Source organism: Callithrix jacchus, chromosome 5 (genome assembly GCF_049354715.1).
Source record: "Callithrix jacchus isolate 240 chromosome 5, calJac240_pri, whole genome shotgun sequence".
NCBI classification, from domain to species: domain Eukaryota; kingdom Metazoa; phylum Chordata; class Mammalia; order Primates; family Cebidae; genus Callithrix; species Callithrix jacchus.
The window spans coordinates 96,440,001-96,464,141 of record NC_133506.1 but is presented as its reverse complement, the minus strand read 5'-3'; the positions used below and the strand labels follow the sequence as shown (position 1 = coordinate 96,464,141).

At 41.4% G+C, this 24,141-nt stretch overlaps 1 protein-coding gene across 4 annotated transcripts in view; it reads right to left on the bottom strand.

Moving 5' to 3' along the window:
* Nucleotides 1-24,141, bottom strand: part of USP32 (ubiquitin specific peptidase 32) — a 248,828-nt gene that overhangs the window by 209,517 nt on the left and 15,170 nt on the right. For 2 of the 4 annotated variants that reach the window (XM_008996980.5, XM_002748189.8), the window contains exon 1: nucleotides 12,013-12,265. The exons of the other annotated variants lie outside the window; for them this stretch is intronic. In XM_008996980.5, coding sequence (XP_008995228.2) covers nucleotides 12,013-12,070 — 58 coding nt within the window. In that variant the 5' untranslated portion in view covers nucleotides 12,071-12,265. Of the gene's footprint in view, nucleotides 1-12,012; nucleotides 12,266-24,141 lie in introns of those variants that run through there. 4 annotated transcript variants of the gene reach the window in all.

Genomic DNA, 24,141 nt, shown 5'->3' with positions numbered 1-24,141 from the left:
ATCTAACTTAGTGAAAATCTGACAAAAATTCACATCAACTATTTTGAAAGTCTTTTACGATAATCCTAATAAGACATAGTTAAAAATACAATACTGATCATGACTAAGCCATATTCCTATTACACTCAGAAATGATAATTCAGTACAATTTTTTGCTTTCTCAAAGATATTAGAAAAAGCTACATACATGTATTTATTTATATATTAGAAAAAGATACCTTTTAGTAAGGGTTTTTACAGCAATGCAAATGTCAAAGTAGCACAAGCATAAATTAAGACAAATAGTTTTTTAACTAGTAGGAGAGAAAGACTTAGTAAATGTGAAAACTTTGAAAAGCTGAAACATCCACCTGTAGTATTTTGACTTCGCTCATATAGAGAAATGTAAAAACTATCTACTACATTCCATATACAGGGACTCAGGATACTAAGATAAACAGAAACTAAGTGTACCCTTTCAGTTTACCTTATCCCTGCCAGGATCACAAGAGGCACTAGAGAAGAAAAGGCATTTTGGGGGCATTTTCAAATTCTCAAACTGATACAAATACATGAGATGAGCAAAAGTCTTCTAAATCACAGTGTAACCTATAATTGTCTACCTTCTGATAAATTCTTCTAACACAGAGAACTGCTGTGTAGTGTAGTCCTCTGAGACCTGTAATTATAAACTTCAGTCACATTGCTATAAACTTCCAAACTGGGAGTTTGAAGTGTCAGCCACATGTTACTTAACATTCAGAAGATACATAAATGAAAGCAAAAGGTTATGGCTTAAAAGAAAACTAAATAAAAAATAACTATTGATTTTTAAATAGCAACATATCACAATCTTATAGACAAACCAATGACTCTAACCATATGATTCTCTCAATCATCAAGCATATGCTAAACACCTATTTGTGCTTAAAACAGTGCAATGTGGTTTTTAAAAAAGGTTCCTCTTCAAGCAGCTTTCAATCTAGTTGGGAGAGTAAATTAATATACATAAAACATACATTTTATGTATGTACATATGTAGGTAAAAATACTCAAATACAAAGGATCCAAATGTAAGAATTCAAAGGAGATAAGTTCAGGAAAGCTCCAAAGAAGGTAAGATTTAAGTGAAGTCCAAAAGAATAGACAGAACTGAATGAGAATGAACCCTTCCTAATCTAACTTCATCTTGCCTTTCCAACACATTGTACAATACAAAATCATTAGACTAGGTAAAAGCAATCTATGGCCATACCAACCTGAACATGCCTGATCCCATCTGATCTCGGAATAATAGGTAAAGCAAAAAAAAAAAAAAAAAAGCTGGGTGCGGTGGCTCATGCCTGTAATCCCAGCACTTCGGGAGGCCAAGGTGGAGGATCTCTTGAGTTCAGGAGTTCAAGACCAGCCTGGGCAACATACCAAAACCCCGTTCTCTAAAAGAAAATACAAAAATTAGCGGGGCATGGTGGCATACACCTACAGTCCCAGCTACTACAGAAGCTGAAATGGGAGGATTGTTTGAGCCTGAGAGATTGAGGCTGCAAGAGCAGTGAGTGTGCTACTGCACTCCAGCCTGGGTGGCATAAAAAGTCATTCCAAATAAGAGTAATCACATAAATATGAAATAAGAAGAGAAACTAGCCCACATAATGCTTATTGTAGAGATGAGGTTAAATATTTTACAAAGGAATACGTGTCAAATTATATAAATTACAGGAGAGAAAAAAAGGCTCCAAAAATTGCTTAAGATTTTGACATGACTTTCCAATGCCTCCTATTCATACCTACCAACTATGCATTCGCCGTTTGAGAGAAGTGTCTCAGAACCAATTAAACCAAGGCTCACCTTCAAAACCAGGTGGGCACCCAAATTATAACACAAATTAGAAATTTGTGCTTGTCCTTGCATATAAAGCTGTGTTTCATTTTGCCTTTATATTTACTACTCATTGCTTCATGGATTCAGATAATTTTAAAGCCAGGAGGCATTATTTATAACCCACATTTTAAATGTTTACATTCCTGAAACATTTGAATATGTGCAAAAATGTCATGAAACAAACTAAATTTACTCTGTAGAAAACACTATTTACCAGATTATCATTACTAGTTGTATTCTGTCAGCTTCTCCTTTAAGTAAAGGAGAAAGGAAAGTACTAGGTAGCCCCATTTATTAAGTCAACATTTTAATAAGGTCAGGCACTGTAGCCCACACCTGTAAACCCAGTACTCTGAGAGGTCAAGGCTGGAGGATTGCCTAAGTCCAGGAATTTAAGACCCACCAGGCAAACAACAGTGAGATTCCCGTCACTACAAAAAATTTTAAAAATTAGCCAGGTGTGGTGGCACACATCTGGAGTCCCAGATACTTGGGAGGCTGAGATGGAGTACATGAGCCCAGGAAGTAGAGGCTGCAGTGAGCAATGACTGCACAACTGCATGCACTCCAGCTAGGGTGACAGAGGGAGACCCTGTCTCAAAAAAAAAAAAGTCTTCATCTGTCCCTAGGACTATTTGCCTCCTACTCCTCCAGTTCATTCTTTGTATTTCCAACAGAATATCTTTGAAATGTACCTCTAGTCATTTTACTCAGGTGTTCTTCAGTGGAAGGTAGCTATGCCCTACAGTCTGAAGTCAAGTCATTTCAGCATGGCAAGCCCTAGCAGTTTCAATGATATGGTCCCTGCCTGAACACTGTGTGCTCTTGCACATGTTGCTTTCTAGATTTTGAAATGCTCTGCTTCTCCACAGTTTCCCCCTCTTATCTCCCCTGTTACTTATTATAATGCTCCCCTGGCTTTCTTTTCTTTGTCTTTTGATTTTTGTTTTTATCACAATGGTATATAACCATAGTTTAAAATCAGATGATAATACAGGGCTTGTTATGAAAATAGCACTGTTATGAAAACAGTACAAGGTGGTTCAGGCCACTGAATAGTGGGGACTACAGGTATAAACTGCACAAATCTTACTATATAGCTTGACTGAATTTTTAGGTCTGCATCCAAGGAATTACCATGCAAAATCAAGATACAGAACATTTCCAGCACTCCAGTAGGTTCTCTCCCGTTCTCTCCCAGTCGATACCAACCCTCAGAGGTCATCACTATTCTATCATCATAAATTAGTTTTGCCTATTTTTGAACCTCATATAATAGAGAGTAATGCAGTATTTACCTTTTTTGTGTGCATGTGTGCATGGTAAACTCATTTTTAAGACCAAATTTTAAGCATCTTTTCTGTGCAGCAAAACCCTGACAAGATTATTATAAATAATAATTAAAACCCTGACAAGATTATTATAAATAATTATACAATATTATATAATTATTATTTATAATAATCTTGTCAGGATTTTGCTGCACAGAGATGTCTTGAAATTAGGGCCAGTATGATTTTTATTTCCAGAGGCTGGCACAGTGAAATACAAGCTCACCAACAAACTGGCATGTATCTTCCCCCTTGAACTACCTGCCGTGCCAGATGCTTATCTGTCAAAACTAAGCCCAGATGTCAAGTTCTCTCAGACGCCTCTACCAGCCAGCACAGTGGCTCACGCCTATGATTCCAAAGCTTTGGGAGGCTTGAGGCCTGAGGCCAAGCCAGACCAGGCTTGTTAACCAGCCTGGGCAACATAGTGAGGCTTCATCTCTACAAAATAAAAAAAAATTAGCTAGGTGTTATGGTGCATACCTGTAGTCCCCACGATTCAGGAGGCCTGAACCACCATGCCCAGCTAACAGGACTATTTTCATAACAAGCCCTGTATTACCAGTTGATTCTAAACTATCTTCATATACCACTGTAATAAAAACAAAAACCAAAAGACTCAAAAAAGAAGAGGGGGAAGCATTAGCCATGGAATATAAGAGAAAAAAGTCTTAGACCCCTCCAAAAAAAGCGTTAATCATAATATTTAATTTAAAATCACCTGGATTATTTAGAATTAATGAGAGAGCTCTGAATGTTGAATTTTATTTAACTCTGTTTAACACTTTAGGCAAATAACTTTCCAACTCTAACTTCATATATGGTAGGATAATACCTGTCATCATAAATGAAAAGTGCATGAAGATCATCATATAAAAATGATTATTTCATGAACAAAACTATTAAATTTTATATATAACCAAAAGACATTCTCAAGTGTTCATAAGTACAATATTTACTCCCATACTAATCTCTCAGGAATTTATTATCAGCTTCAAGTATTTAAACTAAACAGACAAAACTACATGCTATATTTAAGACTGTTTATTTTTAACTATCATTTAAAACTTTAAGCACAAACTTTTTAAAAGCTGCTGAAAGTTAAATAAATTTTGAGGTGGATACAGTTAATATAACTCAATCCCTGTCTTTATTTTTTACCCCCCGACCTTATAAACATGCAAGCTCTCCATTATTTATACATTTATACATTCATCCAGATATACAATAGTTACTGAGCACTTAAAATACATTAGGTACTGCACCTATCCTGACACTGGGGATTCAGCAACAGACCTGACAATAAACATGATAATTACATATTATGACAGAAGCTGTATACGAACTGTTCAGAATATTGCACAATAGTTATAGACAAATACTACTTCATATGAGGTGATAAAGGAAGGCCTCCTTGAGGACATCTGAGCTATGGGCATCAGATATGAGAATGATCCAGACATGTAAAAATTTGTAAATAGCCTTTCCACGATGAGAGAAAGTGGCAAATGCAAAGGCTGCAAGCCAGAATAGGTTCTAAGAACAAAAAGACGGCTAGTGTAGCTAGTGTACAGGAGGCAAGAGGTAAATTACTACAGTTGAGGTTGGAATTTCAAGCAGGAACCAAATTACTTACAGCCTTGTAGACCATTATAAAGACTACATTTTTTTAAATTAATTATAGACTTTAAAGAATAACAAGTCTGATCTGGATTTTAAGAGTACACTCACTGTGTGAAACTAGGAAACTACTGCATAGTGTCTTGAAGCAAAAGATGATGGCAGCGGGGACCAAAGTGGAGGCAATAAAGCAGAAGCTAAAAGACTAAATTGAATACCAAACTAATAGGACTTGGTGACAGATTCTTACTGGAAATAAGAAGATATGGTCAGAAAGTGAGAAAAAGGGAGGAACTGAGGATGCCTCGAAATTTTTCAGTTTTGCAAACAGTGATGCCATTTGCTGTCATGGGAAAGGCTAGAGAAGGCCTATCTTGATAAAAGAATCCTTTCCATATGGAATCTCTCCAGACCCTTTCACAAGTCATTACACCAAAAGGCAACCATAGCAAACATTAAAAAGCTTTTGCCACAAGGGTAAGATACTGGGACAACCTAGCTTCTTTACAGAAATGAAAGAGACATTGGAAAGCTTTCTCTGTAAAATCTCACTTGGCACAGTTTTGCTTTCAATGCAGTCCATTATCTAGTACCCCAAGAAACATGTTATAGGCAAGGTTCAAAACGTCGGTTTTCCTGAACCTTATTTACGAGATAGTAATGAGCTTAAGAACTCCCTAGGCCAGGTGTGGGATTACAGGCTCACACCTGTAATCACAGCACTTTGGGAGGCCAAGGCAGGCAGATCATCTGAGCGTTCAACACCAGCCTGACCAACATAGAGAAACCCCATCTACTAAAAAGTATAAAAATTAGCCGAGCATGGTGGCACATCCCTATAATCCCAGCTACTTGGGAGGCTGAGGCAGAATTGCCTGAATCCAGGAGGCAGAGGTTGCCGTGATCGCGCCAAGATCGCGCCATTGCACTCCAGTCTGGGAAACAGGAGCAAAACTCCGTCTACAAAAAAAAAAAAGAATTCCCTAAAACAAAGAGCCTGGCTGGGCACAGTGGCTCACGCCTATAATTCCAGCACTTTGGGAGGCAAGAGGATCATCTGAGGCCAGAAGTTCGAGACCAGCCTGGAAAACATGGTGAAACCCCATCTCTACTAAAAAACACAAAAATTAGCCAGGTGTGGTGGCACACACCTGTAGTCCCAGCAACTTGGGAGTTGAAGGCAAGAGAATCGCTTGAACCAGGAGGCAGAGGTTGCAGTGAGCCAAGATTGTGCCACTGCACTCCAACCTGGGTGGCAGAGCAAGACTCTGTCTCAAAAATAAATAAATAAATAAAATAAATTTCAATAATTGTTTGTTTTGTAGAGATAGGGCTTCTCCATGTTGGTCAGCCTGGTCTGAAACTCCTGGCCTCAGGTGATTCACCCACCTCATCCTCCCAAAGTACTGGGATTACAGGCATGAACCACCATGCCTAGTCAATAAAAATAAATTTAAAAGAGTCTTATGTTAATGATTACTAATCCCTAATAAAGAGGGGTGTTAAAGAAAGGCCTTGAATACTAGCCATCTTTGAATAGACATGTCTTAGGATAGATCTGACTCTAAAAGTAAATTCTCTTCTATTGCCACATAACACATACACATAACACAAAAGAAACAAACAGAAAGAACTAGTTTTTATCAGGCTTTTATGTCAATAATTAACTACATACCTCTAACTTCCAAGAGTTCTTTATTATTAAATGAGATGGCTTATTGGAATGCAGAAAAGACATGAAATTGCTCAACTTAAACACAAATGTCATGAGGCCCAAAAAGCAAAAGCAGAAGCATAAACAAGCTCAAGGAGAAGCCATGTTTCCTGGAGACAGTATCTAAAGAACTGTCAGTCCCACCTTAATCTTCTCAGTATACCATTCAACTACTAACTTTTAGTTCATAAAAAAAAAAAAAAAAATCCCTCCACCACTGCAGCTGTTTAACATTAAAGCTTCTAATTCAAACTCTCAGCATTACTCTAGTGCTACAAAAACAGATTTTTCTACAGTGACAGCAAAAATAATAATCACTTCTCTAGCTTTTCCTGTGATACAAGCATATAATCAAGTGCCAAAAATCTTCCTTTTCTCATCCTGAGAAAATATGGCTGGCTATTGGCTGGGCATCACCATCCCATCTCTAACTTACTTACACATCTTTCTGGAAGGCAACCCTGAGTGCTGTCACTATAGAGTCTCACTAAGCACAAAGGAAGACAATGAACAAGAAAAAAACAAACAGCAGCTGTCCAGTTTGGTAAATGGGGAGCTCGCCAACCAACAAGTGACGTCACCTCATTTTGCTCATCGCCCAAAATCTGGGGTTCATTTAGCTCCTCTTTGTCGGTGACATGCCAAACTTATGAAGATTAGTGAGGTGAAAACAGTGAAATTAGTGAAACAGTGAGATTAATGAAAACAGCACCTTTGCAACTACTCAGGTGACTAAATATAAGGACACTAATTTAAAACTGCCCCATTTTTCTCCTTTACAAATAGTAAGATCTGGCTAGGGACACTTTTGAAAGGCTTAACCGAAATTGACAACTCCAAACTAATGCTATAAAGTTCACTGGTGAATTTTACAAATTCATAGGAAGACAAGTAAGTGCTTCAATAAGGGAAATAAATACAGCATTCCAGAAGGTACTGACTGTGAAATTCAATTTCCGTGTATAGAATGATACGCTACACTAAACCAGTTAACAACACATCATAAGTAGTATAAATCTAATGAAATTTTAAGATAAATACTGAGAAACTGGTGAACCAAATCTTAGTTGGGAGTCAATGTTTTAAAGTATCTTAGATTTGATGGATAAGCAAGATGAAAAGTACTGGAATTGTCAACTGTTACATGCTTAATTATTCCACTGGCAAACACAACAACCTGTAAGTGACAAGGAAATTGAATTCTTTAACACACAATTATTGAGCACATACTATAAAATGAGCACTGCTAGAGGCACTTTCAGGCCGTCAAAGACACCCATATACACACTCTATTTCCATAGCACTTTGTCCTATAGCACTGCAGCATTTAATATACCATAAGCTAATCATTTATAAATGATTGCATAAATACTACTTTTGAACATATTATGTGCATTATTAAACATACACAAGTTAGAACTATAAACAGAATTTCTAATATTTTATTCCCATCCTCTATGAATAGGCTTACATTCTTTGATGCAAATAGATGTTCCTTGATTTACAATGAGATTACCTCCCAATAAACCCATAAGTTGAAAATATCATTAAATCAAAATGTATTTAATACACCAAATTTACTGAACATCATAACTTAGCCGAGCTTAAACATGCTTGGAACACTTAACACAGTAATACTGTTGGACAAAATAATCTGACACAATAATGTGTTTAAAATCTCATGTAATTTACTGAATACTGTCCTGAAATATGGTTTCAACTGTATACATATAGCTTGGGCACCATCATAAAGTCAAATCACAAGTTGGGGACTGTCTACATACACTTTAGCGGAGATCACTGACCCAAGCTATATGATCCTAGAGAGAAGGGTCTTGGTTATCCATTTCCTTAATGCCTAATTCATAGCCAGCCTTTTGTAAAAATCTGCTGAATTAATGAGCAAAAGGACATTTAAAAATGTGAATCCATTATATAACTTTCTGATACACCATAGTTCATCACCCAGCTACTTAGTGCATATAAATGCCAGATTTGAAATAAAGAAATTAGAAGAAATTCACCCACTATATTTCACCACTACAATTTAAAACCCACTATATTTTATCACTACAATTTAAAAGTTAAGAATCATTTAAAATCAGCCAATTCTTACACACACACACAAACACACCACCTTATAATCCTGTTTCCAGAAAGACGAAAGGAAGCAGAGAGGAGCAGAGAAGACAGAATTTAAAAAGTGGAGTCTTGCTCTGTTGCCCAGGATGGAGTGCAGTGGCATGATCTCAGCTCACTTCAACTTCCACCTCCCAGGTTCAAGAGATTCTCCTGCCTCAGCCTCTTGAGTAGCTGGGACTACAGGCACGTGCTACCACGCCCAGCTAATTTTTAGTAGAGATGGGGTTTCACCATATTGGCCAGGCTAGTCTCGAACTCCTGATCTCATGATCCACCTGCCTCAGCCTCCCAAAGTGTTGGGATTAGAGGCGTGAGCCACCGCACCTAGCCTGGTAAAGATTTTTAAGATATCTTACAGTTCTAAAATGATCTAAAATGCAACTTATCTTTCACTGAACGTTTTTTGAATGTCATATTCCAAGCATTTAAAATACATTTTTAAGAATACACAAGTCACAAACTTAGATGCAACAAGGAGGTGAAAACAAGATGAACTTGCTGCTCAAATTTCCAGTAGCCATGAAGTACAAGAGGTAAACTTCCTTAGAAAACACACGAAATATAAACAAGAGTCAAGGCTTTCCTTGTATTCTACTCAAGATATTTAAGAAAGACAGATTCAAGACAAAAAATAAAAACTAATACATCTCCCTAACAGTGTTTAAATGCACACTTTTAGAAAACATTAAGGTTTAGACAACCGACAGTCTAGCTAAAGGAGTATGCAAAAATCAAGCTTCCTAATTTCTAGGTGCTTCTCAAATATAACTGAAGTCACTAGACTGCCCTTCCACTCAGGTCCAGTAAGTGTTATCTATCATTAACATAACACTTCGTTTCCTTTTCCTTTTTTTTTTTTTTTTTTTAAGACTGGGTTTCACACGTTGGTCAGGCTGGTCTTGAACTCCCGACCTCAGGTGATCCGCCCGCCTTGACCTCCAGAGTGCTTGGATTACAGGCGTGAGCCACCTCGCCCGGCCAACACTTCATTTCCAAGGCCCCACTTTGCAAGATAAACTGCCTGCAATTCCATGTTTGTAACATATGCCTATTTTTTTTTAATACTACCTTAATTAGAGCTAGGCATTATTTAGTGTTCAACAATTTTAACTGTAGCCTAGGAGACAAGTATTTCAGTAGTTTTATCAAGCTTGTTTTGCACACACTGAACTAATGAGTGTTTGTCAAATCCTATCTACCCCTTCCCCCATTTATTTTATACAATATAAACAAGTAAATGAAACCGATGGATGCAGGTTTTAGCAATTACTCAAGCACCCAAAAGAGGTTCCAAGCCACTTTTAGCTCTATCAGAAGCTTCATAAACTGTTTCTGTAATCTTACTTAAATTCTATATTAGTCTGACATTTACTATACATTTACTAAACAGTATCATGTTTAAAGAGCTACCAAAGAAAGGGGCTTCTGGTTTACATTTAGAAATACAATTTTATCAACTTGCTGTTCTCTTTTGCTTTAATTTTCCTCTAAAGCAAACTGGTAAATGTAAATTCATTCCAACAGTTACAAATAAGCTCTTGACAAATATTTCACTAACTCTTCAAATATATGTTTTGAAACTCAACAGCCAGCCACTGTATAAGAAACTGAACAAAAACGTTCCAGTCAGATCAGTTTAAAATGCAATTAACTTCATTTGTATTTACAAATGTACAATCTTAGTTTGATAAGAGATTAAGCAGGCTAGAGTTGGATAAAAGTTTAATTTTAGAATTTCCAATGCCAGGTACATTCACACCCTCAAACTTAAACACTTCTAAACCTTGCAGCTGTAAATCAGTTTGACTAATGTCCTCTTTCACACCTTGTAGAGCCATTGCCTAATTGAGGCCAGACCTGTCAGGCCCAACAGCATCCCAGAAATGACTAACCTACTAGGGCTGGAAACACATCAAGAATTTGGAATATTTCTCATATTGGGGCAGAGAAAAAAGTTCAAGTGAGATTGTCCATAAAAACAATCATTATACTGTTCCATGGGGGGCGGGGAAGACAGACATAAAAGGCATATTTGTGTTATTCTGGTAAATCCACCACCACCAATACATTTAAATTCTGTATCTTACTGTCAGGTGATGGCCAACTGAACTTATCCCTCTTCTTCCTATATACGAACAAGAGTTCAATTCTCCTGCCTCATTTTGAATACCCGTCTTTTAATCTAATTTTCATTTTATATCCTTAGCTACTAAAAAACCACCTGGAGCATGGCTGATTTCTTCACTTGGAAACCTGTTAACACAATATCTAGCTCCTAATCTTCTTAATGTTTTTTCACTTCTTACCAAGCATATCCATTAAATATCTAAAAGAAATACAAGCATACACAGATCTACACACACTGAAATCCCAGTCATGAAAAATTAAGACATTCCGGCCATAAACTATGCATAACTTCCAGTTAACGTGTGCTTTAGTGATCATGGACAGAGGTATCAGAGTGAGTCGTAGGGGGTTGGGGCTGCCAACAATATACTGTGCCTCACAGCCAATAAGCAGCAGGCCAGGACTGGCAGCTAGACCAGTCTCTAAAGGGAGCTTTAATACAATATCTGAATGCTGGATTTCCCAGTGCCATTTCATGGAGAGGGATAGAGCGAGAACTGGGAATCAAGTGCAGTCAAAGGCTCTGGTCAACGTCTGAGGAGATGAAACTTAACACGAGGTCTGGTGGCAAAGCCAGCTGTCCAGTTTCATCTCACCTCAAACACAACTTCATTTCAGGTCGTTGTTATCAAAGTCAGCCGCTCAAACGGTGAAGGGTGGCAGGAGTGGATGGCCACAGTCCCCAAGAGACTGGCACAGGCCCTCGGAAAAGGCAGGGACTCCCCAGGTAGGAAGGGGCTTCCAGCAGCAGAAAAAAGCGCTTTGCGGCCGCCTCCTCGCCCCCTTCCAGCTAAGGCTGTTAGGAACGGGGTTAGGATGTTGTTGGAGATTTTTATGAAGGAATGATAGGAGAAAAATGGCAGTGAAGGATGAGGGGGGGCTGAAAAGGCTGGAGCCGCCCAAGAAAACGGGGAGAGGAGGACTTCCCTGGACACATTCAAGATAACAACGCCACCAGAGAGCACGGGCACTGCCCTGCCAGCGCCCAATCCCCCTCTCTCAGGGCAAGCTTCGCCCCTTTCCATACGGTCCCAATTCCCAAACGCTGCTTCCCACCCGATCTTCTCCCCCATCACACTCCCCGTGGTCGGCCGCCTTTCCCTTCCGCCTCAAGCGCCCCACGCCCTCAACCTCCCCTCTCCTTCCTGGTCACCCACCCTCCGGGCTGCCCGTCGCCGGCCTCCCAGGCAGCTCGCCCAGACCCCTCCCCCCCTCACCTCTCCTCAGCGCCTCCTCGTAGCAGAGGAATCCGATCCGTGACTCCTTGGCGCCCATGCTCCCCACATCCCCTCGGCCGGGGGTCGGAGCCTGATCTCGCCCCCAACCCCCCTCCGACCTTCTCCTCGGCGTCCCTGGGTGACGGTGTCGGCGTCCCCCGTCCCCACCTCCCCCCACACTAACAAGTGCGCCTTCTGCCCCGGCGGCTCCTCCCGGTCGCCGCCACCGCCTCCATGCCGGATCACGTGACCCGCTTCCACCCCGCCCCCTTCCCCTCCCTCCTACTCCGCCCTTCTCTCCCCTCCCTCCTCTTCCCTCCTCAAGCCCTTTTCCCTCCCCCGCCCCCTCCCGCCAGCCCCGCTGAGGGTCACGGGACCCAAGGCCTGGGTCTGTTCCGGGTAATGGCCGCCCAGGGCCGCAAGCTCCGCCCCGCCCCACGCTAACTGCGCGCAGGAGCGGTGGGGAGGGGGACGCATCGCCGCACGTAATGCATCATCCCCACTTTTAGCCAATCCAAGCCGCGCGGCCCGCCCGGGCGCCTCTGCGGTCGGCAGGGGGCGGTGACTTCCGGGGCGCCTGAGGACGACCCCGTCCGCCCACACGTTCTCGCGCTCTGTGCGGGGGATGGAGGGGTGGTCCGAGCTGCTGATGGTTTGGGTGGCAGTGGCCGGGACCCAACGTGGAAGATCGCGCAATCTTAGAGAACCGGGTTCTGAGGGATGCGGCATGCAGCTCAGGAGAAAAAGGAGTGGGCAGGCAGGGAACTCCCAACGTTAGGGATGTCTTTGACAGGGAGGGCGTTGTTAAAGAAAAGGAGAATCTCAAGGCTTTCCTGGGACGAAAGAATGCTCACTCCTAGCGGGAGAGGCCTGAGGAAAGTTAACCTTGTAACGAAGTGGATCTGCCTTTTCGGGTCAGCTAGCCCGCCCGGCGCTCCTTCCCCGCCTGAGCCTGCCTCTTGTACGCATTCTCTGGAAATCGCTGTGCAAAAGGCTTATTCTCTCCCAGAGTTTCTCCCCTAGAAACAGGAGGGCTATAAGGCTTGAGTGGAGTCGTTTGGGTTTCTTTTTTTTTTTTTTTTTTTTTTTAATCTATGGTAAAATATACGTAACAAAATGTACCATTTTTACCATTTCTAAGTGAGTTCAGTGGCATTCCGAACATTGACATTGCTGGGCATCCATTGCCACGTCCCGTTTCCCACCGTTTTTCATCTTGCAAAAGTGTGTCTATTAAACGGTAACTCCCCAATCCCCCTCCCACTGGTCGATGGCAACATCCATCCTATTCTCCCAATTTCACTACTCTTAAATATTTCCTCTGAGTGGAACTCAGCAACCTTTCTCTTCTGTGACTGGCTTATTTCAATTGGCATCATGCCTTCCAGGTTCATGGCGTGGCAGCATGTGTCTGCTCTCCCAATCCACCTCTCCGTTTCCCAAAGAATGGAAAGCAGGGATGGGAACAGATGTTTGTGTGCCCATGTTTAGAACAGCATTCATTATTCACGAGAGCCAAAAGGTGAACACACCTAGAGCCATAAATGGAGAAACCAAATGGGATATATATGTACAGTGGAATTATTTAGTTTGCTTTAGTTTGTCTTCAACTTACAATCACAGAAGAAAGCTTCTGGAAAAGAAAGCAATATTGAAAAAGTAACCATTTGGATTGGATTAGACTCAAGGTGCCAGTTAGGTGATTTAGGGCCAGGGAAAGGTTATTAGTTCCTAAGACCAACAGATTCTAATATACCCCGCTAGAGAAAGAAGGTAATATTCTGTGTTTTTCTTTTTTTGAGACGGATTTTCGCTCTTGTCAGGTGCCCAGGCTAGAGTGCAATGGCGCGATTTCGGCTCACCGCCACCTCCGCCTCCTGGGTTCAAGTGATTCTCCTGCCTCAGCCTCCTGAGCAGCTGGGATTACAGGCGCATGCCACCACACCCAGCTAATTTTTGTATTTTTAGTAGAGATGAAGTTTCTCCACATTGGTGGGGTTGGTCTCAAACTCCCAACCTCAGGTGATCCGACCGCCTCGGCCTCCCAAAGTGCTAGGATAAGAGGCGTGAGCTACTGCCTGCAGTAAATATTCTGTGTTTTTTCTACTCACCTTCCCTGGCAAACCAGATCAGCAGCGTGGCATTAGTCACAGCGCTGCCCTTTCCAGTTCACTGTGAGCCAGTTAATTTTAAGACCTCAGATTAGCTGCATTACTGAAAGGCCATGAATCAGGGAGTTGGGAATAAATTTCAAAGCCTTTAATTTCCAGGTCATTAGCTCGGTATAGACAGACATCAGACAAAAACACCTTAGTCATCTTCAGTCTGCAGAGTGCAAGTTCCAAGTTAGATTATGGTAATTAATGGGAAGTGAATCTTACGAAAGGGCCCAGCTGTGAGGGGAAAAAACCCTCAAGAGTTCAATTGCAATGTATACTATGCATTATTACTGTCCTAAACAATCAGTACCTATAGATGGCCTTGCTATGAAAGGGACAGGCTTGGGTGTTTACCCACTTGATTTGCAGTGGAGTTGGGAGCAAATTAATGGATCTGTTTGTGGCACTTACCCCACTTGAAAGATGGGACTAGAGTTGCACCTTAGAGATAGTAATGATTACAAAATACTCAGGAAATAATAGAATATGACCTCCTGTGTCGTTTTCCCACGGGGTGCATTCTAAGAGATTAATGGAGCTGTTTTGTTATGGTGCAAATACCATTGACTACTTATATAAACCTAAATGGTATATCCTGCAGCACACCTGGGCCTATTGCTCCTAGGCTACAAACCTGCATATTACTGTATGAATGCTGTAGGTAATTTTAATAATGGTATTTGTGTATATAAACATAGAAAAGGTACAGTTTAAAAAACAGTGTAATCTTACATGACTGCCATCATATATGTGGTCCTCCTTTGAAATGCATGACTGCAGCGCATGACTGTATGAACTTATTATAAAGTAAGATTTACAGCAGTACTAACATACATGAACTTTCAAGATTTCTTCCTTAAGTTTCAGGCCTGGCATCCCCTAAGGCCATAAAAATTTCCACTCCATCATAAAATTTGTCATGGATTAAGCACTTCTAAAAATTGTTGAATTGAGATAGCAGACTAAGAAATATGATTTCTCTTTTGTCTGAGTTAAATTAACCATATTATTGAAGCCAGTGAAGCAGATAGTTATGTCTGATGGGAATTTTAAATGTTTAACTCAGATTAAAACCTGCATTTTGGTTTGTATTACACAGTAGCAGACAGTCAAATGTTAAATATCCCTCTAAAACTTAAAATTGATACAGTACTTAAGTCGAGTAATGTAGAAAGTCTGAAGTCTACTTGTCATGCTGAAAGGAATTCTATTAATCTTTTAGTTTGTTCAATTTCATTATATTTTACTTAATCCATTGAGGAGTTGACCAGCCACCTCACTTTTAAGTACTCAGTTATACTTAGGAGACCATTGCTTTAACTATAATTACATGCCTACAAAAGGTTTATCCATATAAAGATTTAAAGCACAGGAGATTGGCATGTAATTTCTGCTTCCAGTTGGGCAACCTAAATGACAGTGTTCCTCAGTTTGTACTCACAGAAAAATGACATAAGAATAGGACAGTCATTTTAGTACTTACCAAAGAATCTTAGGTAAGCTAGAGAAAGGGAGTTCAATAAATAGAGGTGGAAAAGCACCTGATTTATGTATAACTTCATTGCCACAACATGAGACCAATGCTCTATGAAGTGTGACTATACATTAAGAGGATTGATTTTTCAGTATTATGGACTTGTTACCTTGCAGTAAAACAGTATGAGGATGTGGTCACATCTTGTATTTTTATTTACACTAAAGCACTTGAAGCTTTTTTTTTTTTTTTTTAAGACAGCGTCTTGCTTTGTCACCCAGGCTGAAGTGCAATGGCACAGTCAGAGCTCACTGCAGTTTTGACCTGCCAGGCTCAAGCAATCCTCCCACCTCAGCCTCCCAAGTAGCTGGGACTACAGGCATGCGCCACCACACCTGGCCAATTTTTATATTTTCTGTAGAGACAGAGTTTCATCATATTCTCCAGTCTGGTCGTGAACTCCTGGGCTCAAGCGATCCACCTGCCTTAGTCTCCCAAAGTGTTGGGATTATAGATGTGAGACACCACACCCGACCCAAAGCTATTTTTGTACAAGTAATACATGCTCATTTTCCATTAGTACACAATTATACAATGTAAAAGATCACTTCCAAAATATTGAAAGAATGACTAAAGACACATCATTCTCTAATCTGTAGTTAAAGAAATTTCTCCTTTCTGTTTATCATTCTTTTAAAAGTGCTGGCTGGTCACAGTGCTCACACCTGAACTGTAATTCCAGGGCTTTGGGAGGTCAAGGCAAGAGGATTGTTTAAGGCCAGGAGTTTTGAGATAAAAAAACCCCTAAGGGTTTAAGACACACAAGATACCTAAATTAAAAGTAAGACTAGGAAAGAAAATATTAAGATAACTTTTAACTTAGACTTACTTTGGAGATTCTCTTTTTGTTTTACTACAATCTGTGCTTGACACACAAACCACTACTCACTGATTGTGTGAGTTAAAGTATACCCTATGTTATATTCCTGTATTGCCCTTCTTTTAATAGTCAGCAATTGTAGTATAATTTGAAAACTTTTTTTTTTTTTTTTTAAGACAGAGTGTCTCTCTGTCGCCCAGCCTGGAATCCAGTGGCACAATCTCAGCTCACTACAACCTCCACCTCCCAGGGTCAAGTGAGTCTCCTGCCTCAGCCTCCTGAGTAGCTGGGATTACAGGCACCTGCCACCACACCCAGCTAATTTTTGAATTTTCAGTACAGAGGGGATTTCACTGTGTTGGCCAGGCTGGTCTCGATAATCTGACCTCGTGATTCGCCCGCCTTGGCCTCCCACAGTGCTAGGATTACAAGTGTGAGCCACCATGCCTGGCCAATTTGAAAACTCTTTTAAAAAGAGTTTTACAGTGGGCATAAGGATGAGATTAATCATTAGTCTTAAAAGGAGCTAGGAAATGCAGCATGTGATATATGATTCTAGGTTGAGATAAAACTTTTTTGCTTGGTAGTACTAACAAAACAATTAACATCTTTAAAAATCCCAATGTTTTCTTCAAAACAGATTTGAAAGCTATAAAATAACACTTGGTTAAAAGTGTTTTGGCAGGCCAGCCATGGTGTTTCATGACTGTAATCCCAGCACTTCGGGAGACCAGGGCAGGAGGATTGCTTGGGCCAAGGAGTTTGAGATCAGCCTAGGCAACATACAGAGACCCTGTCTCTACAAAAAATAAAAATTAAAAAACTAGCCATCTCAAAAATTTTTTTTTAATTAGCTGGGCACACTGGTGTGCCTCTGTAGTCTCGGCTACTCAGTAACCTGAGGTAGGAGGATCACTTTAGCCTGGGAGGTAGAGGGTACAGTGAGCCATGATTGTGTCACTGCACACTTAAGCCTGGGCAATAGAGTGAGACCCTGCCTCAAAAAAAAAAAAAAGGTCTTTTGAAAACTCTGTCTAGTCACTGGTGTTGTGATGGGAGGGAAGCAAAGAGAATGAAATCTGGGTTTCTTAGAAAGAGGAAGGAAATTCACATAAGAAAGAGGAAGTTGGCAAGCCCCTCACTCATGCCTATTTAATATCTTCCCACTACCCTAACAATTTAGTATAAATGTTGCAAATAGTTTATTTTAATATTCATAAGGCACTTCTTGTGTGCTAAACCCTGGGAAATACAAAGATGAATTTTTTCTTTTTAAGTTGCTTAGCCAGGTACAGTGGCTGGCTCGAAAATTACACTGCTGTATGTAATCCTAGCACTTTTGGAGGCTGAGGCAAGAGGATTGATTGAGGTTAGAAGTTCAAGAACAGTTGTAAGACCCTGTCTCTAAAAAAAAAAAAAAATGTAATTAGCTGGGTATAGTGATGTGTGCCTTCAGTCCCAGTTACTTGGAATGCTGAAGTGGGAAAAGCACTTGAATCCAGAGGTTTGAGGCTGCAGTGAGCTATGATCACGCCAGTGCACTCCAGCCTGGGTGACAGAGTGAGACTCTGTCTTTAAACATAAAATAAAATTAAATAATAAAAAGAAAAATCTCTAGAAAATACTATAGGCCAGGCATGGTGGCTCACGCCTATAATCCCAGCACTTTGGGAGGCTGAGGCAGGTGGATCACAAGGTCAAGAGATCAAGACCATCCTGGCTAACATAGTGAAATCTGTTTCTACTAAAAATACAAAAATTAGCTGGACGTGGTGGCGTGCACCTGTAGTCCCAGCTACTTGGGAGGCTAAGGCAGGAGAATCACTTGAACCCAGGATGCAGAGGTGCCACTGCACTCTAGGCTAGTGACAAGAGCAAGACTCCATCTTAAAATGAAAGTACTATAATACAGGATGTTATAGGAACCTAGAGTATGGACAAGCATTTGTCCAGATTAAAGGAGTGGGAGGAGGGCAGGAAGGCTGGGAATGTGAATCTTGAAAGATAAATAAAAAATCAGACATTCATTTACTCTAACAAATCCACTGTGTCTACTCTGTGGCAAGCATTGTTCTAGGTGCTGAAGATACAGAATTGAGCAAAATAAAAATTCCTGCTCTCGCGGAATTTACATTCTAGTAGGAAAAGGGAGACTAAGTAAGTGTAATAGTACATCAGTTGTTATACTGAAAAAGATTGCAGAGGAAGGAGGCAAGAAGTGCTGAGACAAAGACTGTTATTTAAAACTAGAATGGGGCTGGGCATGGTGGCTCACACTTGTAATGCCAACACTTTGGGAGGCCAAGGCGGGAGGATTTCTTGAGTCCAGTAGTTTGAGACCAGCCTGGGAAACATAGCAAGAGCCTGTCTCTACAAAAAATAAAATAACACAAAATTTAGCTGGGTGTGGTGACATGTGCCTGTATTCCCAGCTGCTTGGGAGGCTGAGGTGGGAGGATGACTTGAGCCCTGGAGGTCAAGGCTGCAGTAAGCCGTGATCATACCACTACACTCCAGCCTGGATGACAGAGCAAGACCCTATCTCAAAAATATAAAATAAAATAAAATAAAAATAAATAAAAATAGAATGGTCAGAGAGGAGCAAAAAGGGTGACATTTAAGCCAAAATTGGACAGAGATGATGGAGCAGACCTTGTGGACATCCAAAGGAAGATTGTCCAAGGAATGAGGCAGGAGCACTTCTCTCAGGTGTAAGGGCCAACAAGGAAGCAAGCATACCTGCAACAGTGAGAGAAGGGGATGGGGTCAAATCCTCCTTAAAGACTTTAGCTCTTGCTTGCAAAATGGAAAGCTGTCACAGGTTTTGGAATGGAGAAGAGATATGTCATCTTTTTTTTGAGATGGAGGCTTGCTCTGTCTCGGAGCCTGGAGTGCAGTAGTGCAATCTCTGCTCACCGCAATCTCTGCCTCCCAGGTTCAAGCAATTCTCCCACCTCAGCCTCCCGAGTAGCTGGGATTACAGGTGTGCGCCACCACACCTGGCTAATTTTTGTATTTTTAATAGAAACGAGGTTTCCCCATGTTGGCCAGGCTGGTCTCAAACTTCTGACCTCAGGTCATCTGCCTGCCTCAGCCTCCCAAAGTGCTGAGATTACAGGCGTGAGCCACCGTGCCGGCCTGTCATTCATTTTTAAAGGATATCTCTGACTGCTGCATTGAAACTGGACTGGAATGAGGGGAGAAGGAACAAAAAGGCAAACTCAGGGAGGCCAACTGGGGGCAACTGCATTAATCCAGGCGGTGAGGAGTAAGGGGTGAGAGGTTGGGTCCCAGGTATTATTTTGAAAGAACAGTCAACAGGATTAGATTGGTATGGATGAGAAAATATTCAAAGATAACTCCAAACTTAGTGACCTATGTAACTAGTTCAGAATTGCTACTCATTGAGATGAGGAAGACAATAGGAGGAGGAGGGTTGTGGGTCAAGATCAAAAGCAGAGCTTTGGACATTTACATTTGAGATGTCCATTAGACATCCAAGTGGAGAGGTTAAATAGAGAGTTAGATATTTAAGTCTGAAGTTAGAAAAGGTACAGGCTGGAGACACAGGTTGAGGAGTCATTAGAAATTGATGGTATTGCAAGCTGTAAGACCATGATGGATGCAGTAGCTCATGCCTGTAATCGCAGCTCTTTGGGATGCTCAGGCAGGAGGATCACTTGTGGCCAGGGATTTCAGATAAGCCCGGGCAACATAGGTAGACCTAGACTCTACAAAAAATAAAAGTTAAGGCAGTGGCTCACGCCTGTAGTCCCAACACTTTGGGAGGTTGAGGTGGATGGATCACCTGAGGTCAGGAGTTTGAGATCAGCCTGACAAACATGGAGAAGCCCCATCTCTACTAAAAATACAAAATTAGCCAGGCATGGTAGTGCATGCCTGTAATCCCAGCTACTCGGAAGGTTGAGGCAGGACAATTGCTTGAACCTGGGAGGCAGAGGTTGCAGTGAGCCGAGATGGCTCCAGCCTAGGCAACAAGAGTGAAATCCCATCTCAAAAAAAAAAAAAAAAAAAAAAAAAACAGAAGAAGAAGAAGTAAAAGTTTACAAATTAGCTTGATAAGGTGGCACCCACCTGTGATCCCAGCTCTTTGGGATGCTTAGGAAGGAGGATTTCTTGAGCCCAGGAGTTCAAGACCAGCCTGGCCAACATAGCAAAACCTTATCTCTACAAAAACATTTTAAAAAGCCAGCGTGGTGGCATGTGCCTATAGTCCCAGCTACTTGGGAGGCTGTGGTGGGAGGATGACTTGAACCTGGGAGGTGGAGGCTGCAGTGAGCTGAGATCGCACCACTGCACTTTAGCCTGGATGACAGAAACAGAGCCAGACCCTGTCAAAAAAAATGGAGGGAGGGAAGGAGGGAAGGAAGAAAGGAAGGAAAGGAGGAAGGGAGGAGGGAGAAAGGGAAGGAGGGAAGGATTATAAGCAGTTGACGAATGCTTTCAGGTAGATTTTAAGAGCTTTATTGGTTTTTGTCAGTTTTCTGTTTTACTGCAATTTGGGGGCTATCAATGTGCAATACTTGACAGGAAGTTCTGAGCAACCTCAAAATTTGTTCTAAAAGAATGTGTTTGGTTAAAGTCAGATAATCAAGGGTTAAAAGTAGATCTCTGTGGGCTGGGTGCAGTGGTTCACACCTGTAGTAATCCCAGCACTTTGGGAGGCTGAGGCGGTGGATCACTTTACGTCAGGAGTTTGAGACCAGCCTGGCCAACATTGTGAAACCCCATCTCTACTAAAAACACAAAAAAATTAGCTGGGCATGGTGGCGCGTGCCTGTAATCCCAGCTACTCAGGAAGCTGAGCCAGGAGAATTGCCTGAACCCAGGAGGTGGAGGTTGCGGTGAGCCGAGATCTCGCCATTGCACTCCAGCCTGGGTAACAAGAGCGAAACTCCGTCTCAAAAAAAGGAAAGAAGAAAAAAAGAGAGAAAGTAGATCTCTGCCTGTGCATGAACTTCAGCCTGGTTGTCACTCAGAGATTATTGGGGCCTGAACTTTTCTGCACATTAGTAGATAATATTAACAAACAAATCAATTTAATGCAAAAATCTAAGGGATTAGCCAGTAGATACAAAGTTGTCCCCAGAAAATCCATAGAGAACGAGTTCAAATTTCCCCCACTGAGACTAACTCTCCCCTATTATAGTAGTTCAGACTGTGTGCTAGTCTCATGGGCAACCTTTCTGGAAAAGGGTGCTAACTTATCCCAAATCTTCTAGTTTTTGTCTAAGTGAAATGAAAATGAAGGTGGGCAAAATGAAATTCTAGTTAATAGGTCACTGTGTGCATTTATTAGCTGCACCCAATTTTGTATTGTACAAACACTAATATAAGGATCTTCCATTCTAGTGACAGTCTCCTCAAAAGAGAAAGCCTAGGAGGGGAACAGCATTTTCTCCATCCTCAATATTCCATCCCTCACAGATTTTTTTTTTTTTTTAAATACAGGGTCTCACTCTGTTGCCCAGGCTGGAGTGCGGTGGTGCAGTCACAGCTCACAGCAGCCTTGACCTCCCAGGCTCAAGTGATTCTCCTGACTCAACCTCCTGAGTAGCTGGGACCACAGGTGCACATCACCACACCTGGCTAATTTGTTTATTTTTTTGTAGAGACAGGGTTTTACCATGTTACCCAGACTGGTCTTGAACTTCTGGGCTCAAGTGATCCTCCATCTTTGGCCTCCCAAAGTGCTGGGATTACAGCCATGAGTCACTGTGCCTTATTGATCAGTTATTCTTCTGAAATGCTAAATTAGTAATCAGAATCACTTTCCAGCTACAGTATGCATTGCTTTGCTTACATGAGTGTACCTGTGCTACTGTGATTCTGGGTTGTCATTGCTTCATAAGAAATTACTGCAAACACTGAGTGGCACAAAACAATGACAACATTTATTTTGCTTATGAACCGCAATAAGCAAGGCTCAGTAGGAAGAGCTAATCTGTGCTACATTTAGTGTCAGCTGCAGTGGCCTGAAAGCTAGGGACTGGAATCCTCTGAAGGCTTCCTCGCTCACATGTCTGCCAGTTGGCTAAGACTTTAGCTGGAGCTGTCAGTAAAAGCAGCTAAGCCTGCTGTGCTTCCTGTTTCCTCACCTAACTAAAGGTGAGCATCCTGAAAAGAGAGGAGGGGAGAGAAGGGGGCTTGTGTAGGGGGTGGGTAAGCTGTATCTCTTTTATGACCTAGCTTCAGATATAACACAGTGTCACTTCTGCTGCATTTTAGTCATTGAAGTAGCCACAAAATTCTTCCCAGGTTTAAGGGGCAGCAAAATAATCTCCAGAAATGTTGTCACGCCACACAGTCTGCCCTCTGGTTGCAATTTAGAGTCCTCCCACGTGTCAGATGCATACACTGTTTCCTCTGAAACCACCTTGAGGTCTAGGATTTCATCATCTAGATCAGGTCCAGGAGGACTAAAGCTCCTCAGGTGTGGTTCCTCAAATACAGTGCCTTTTGACTTGAACATCTGCTCTTAGCTAGTATACACTGAGTGCATTTAAGGAAAGGGGTTCATGGCCAGGTGGCTCACGCCTATAATTCCAGCACTTTGGGAGGCTGAGGCAGCTGGATCACCTGAGGTCAGGAGTTGAAGACCAGCCTGGCCAACATGCAGAAATCCCATCTCTACTAAAAATACAAAAATTAGCTGGACATGGTGGCGCGAGCCTGTAATCCCAGCTACTTGAGAGGCTGAGGCACAAGAATCACTTGAATGGAAGCGGAAGTTGCAGTAAGCCAAGACTATGCCACTGCAGTCCAGCTTGGGTGACAGAGTGAGACTTGTCTCAAAAAAAAAAAAAGGAAAGGTGGTCATAATGTATTGAACTTACTTTTAAGTGGTTCAGTGACAAACTATATATTTTTTCACACACATATATTTGAAGACTATATATACATATGGAAACATGGGCTGGGAGCAGTGGCTCCCACCTGTAATTCCAGCACTTTGGAAGGCCAAGGTGGGAGTATCAATTGAGCCCAGGAGTTCAAGACCAGCCTGGGTAACATAGTGAGACTCTGTCTCTACAAAAAATTTTAAAATTAGCCAGGCATGGTGGCACGTGCCTGTGGTCCCAGCTACTTGGGCAGCTGAAGTCAGAGGATTGCTTGAGCCTGGAAGATCAAGGCCATAGTGAGCCACGGTCACATCACTGCATTCCAGCCCGGCTGACAGGGTGAGACCCTGCCTCAAAAAAAAAAAAAAAAAAAGAAAAAAATATGCACGCACACACACACACACACACACACATTTCTGGAGATTATTTCCCATTCCTTGAGCCTGGGCTGAACTGTGTGACTGCTTCAATGATGGAATGCAGCAAAAGTGACACTGTTACATTTGAGGTTTATATATGGAGGGAGGTGGAGGAGAGGGAGAGAGAATGCAAATAATAAAGCAAATTGAACAAATGTTAATAGGTGAATCTGAATAAAGGGTATTTGCAAGTGTTCTTTATACTATTCTTATTTTTGTAACTTCCTATAAGCTTGAAATTATTTCCAAATAAAAAGTTTTTTTTAATGTGATGCGTATGGAATAGGTCCTGAGCTTTAAATATTTTGATGTTTTTTAATTCCAGAGCAAATCC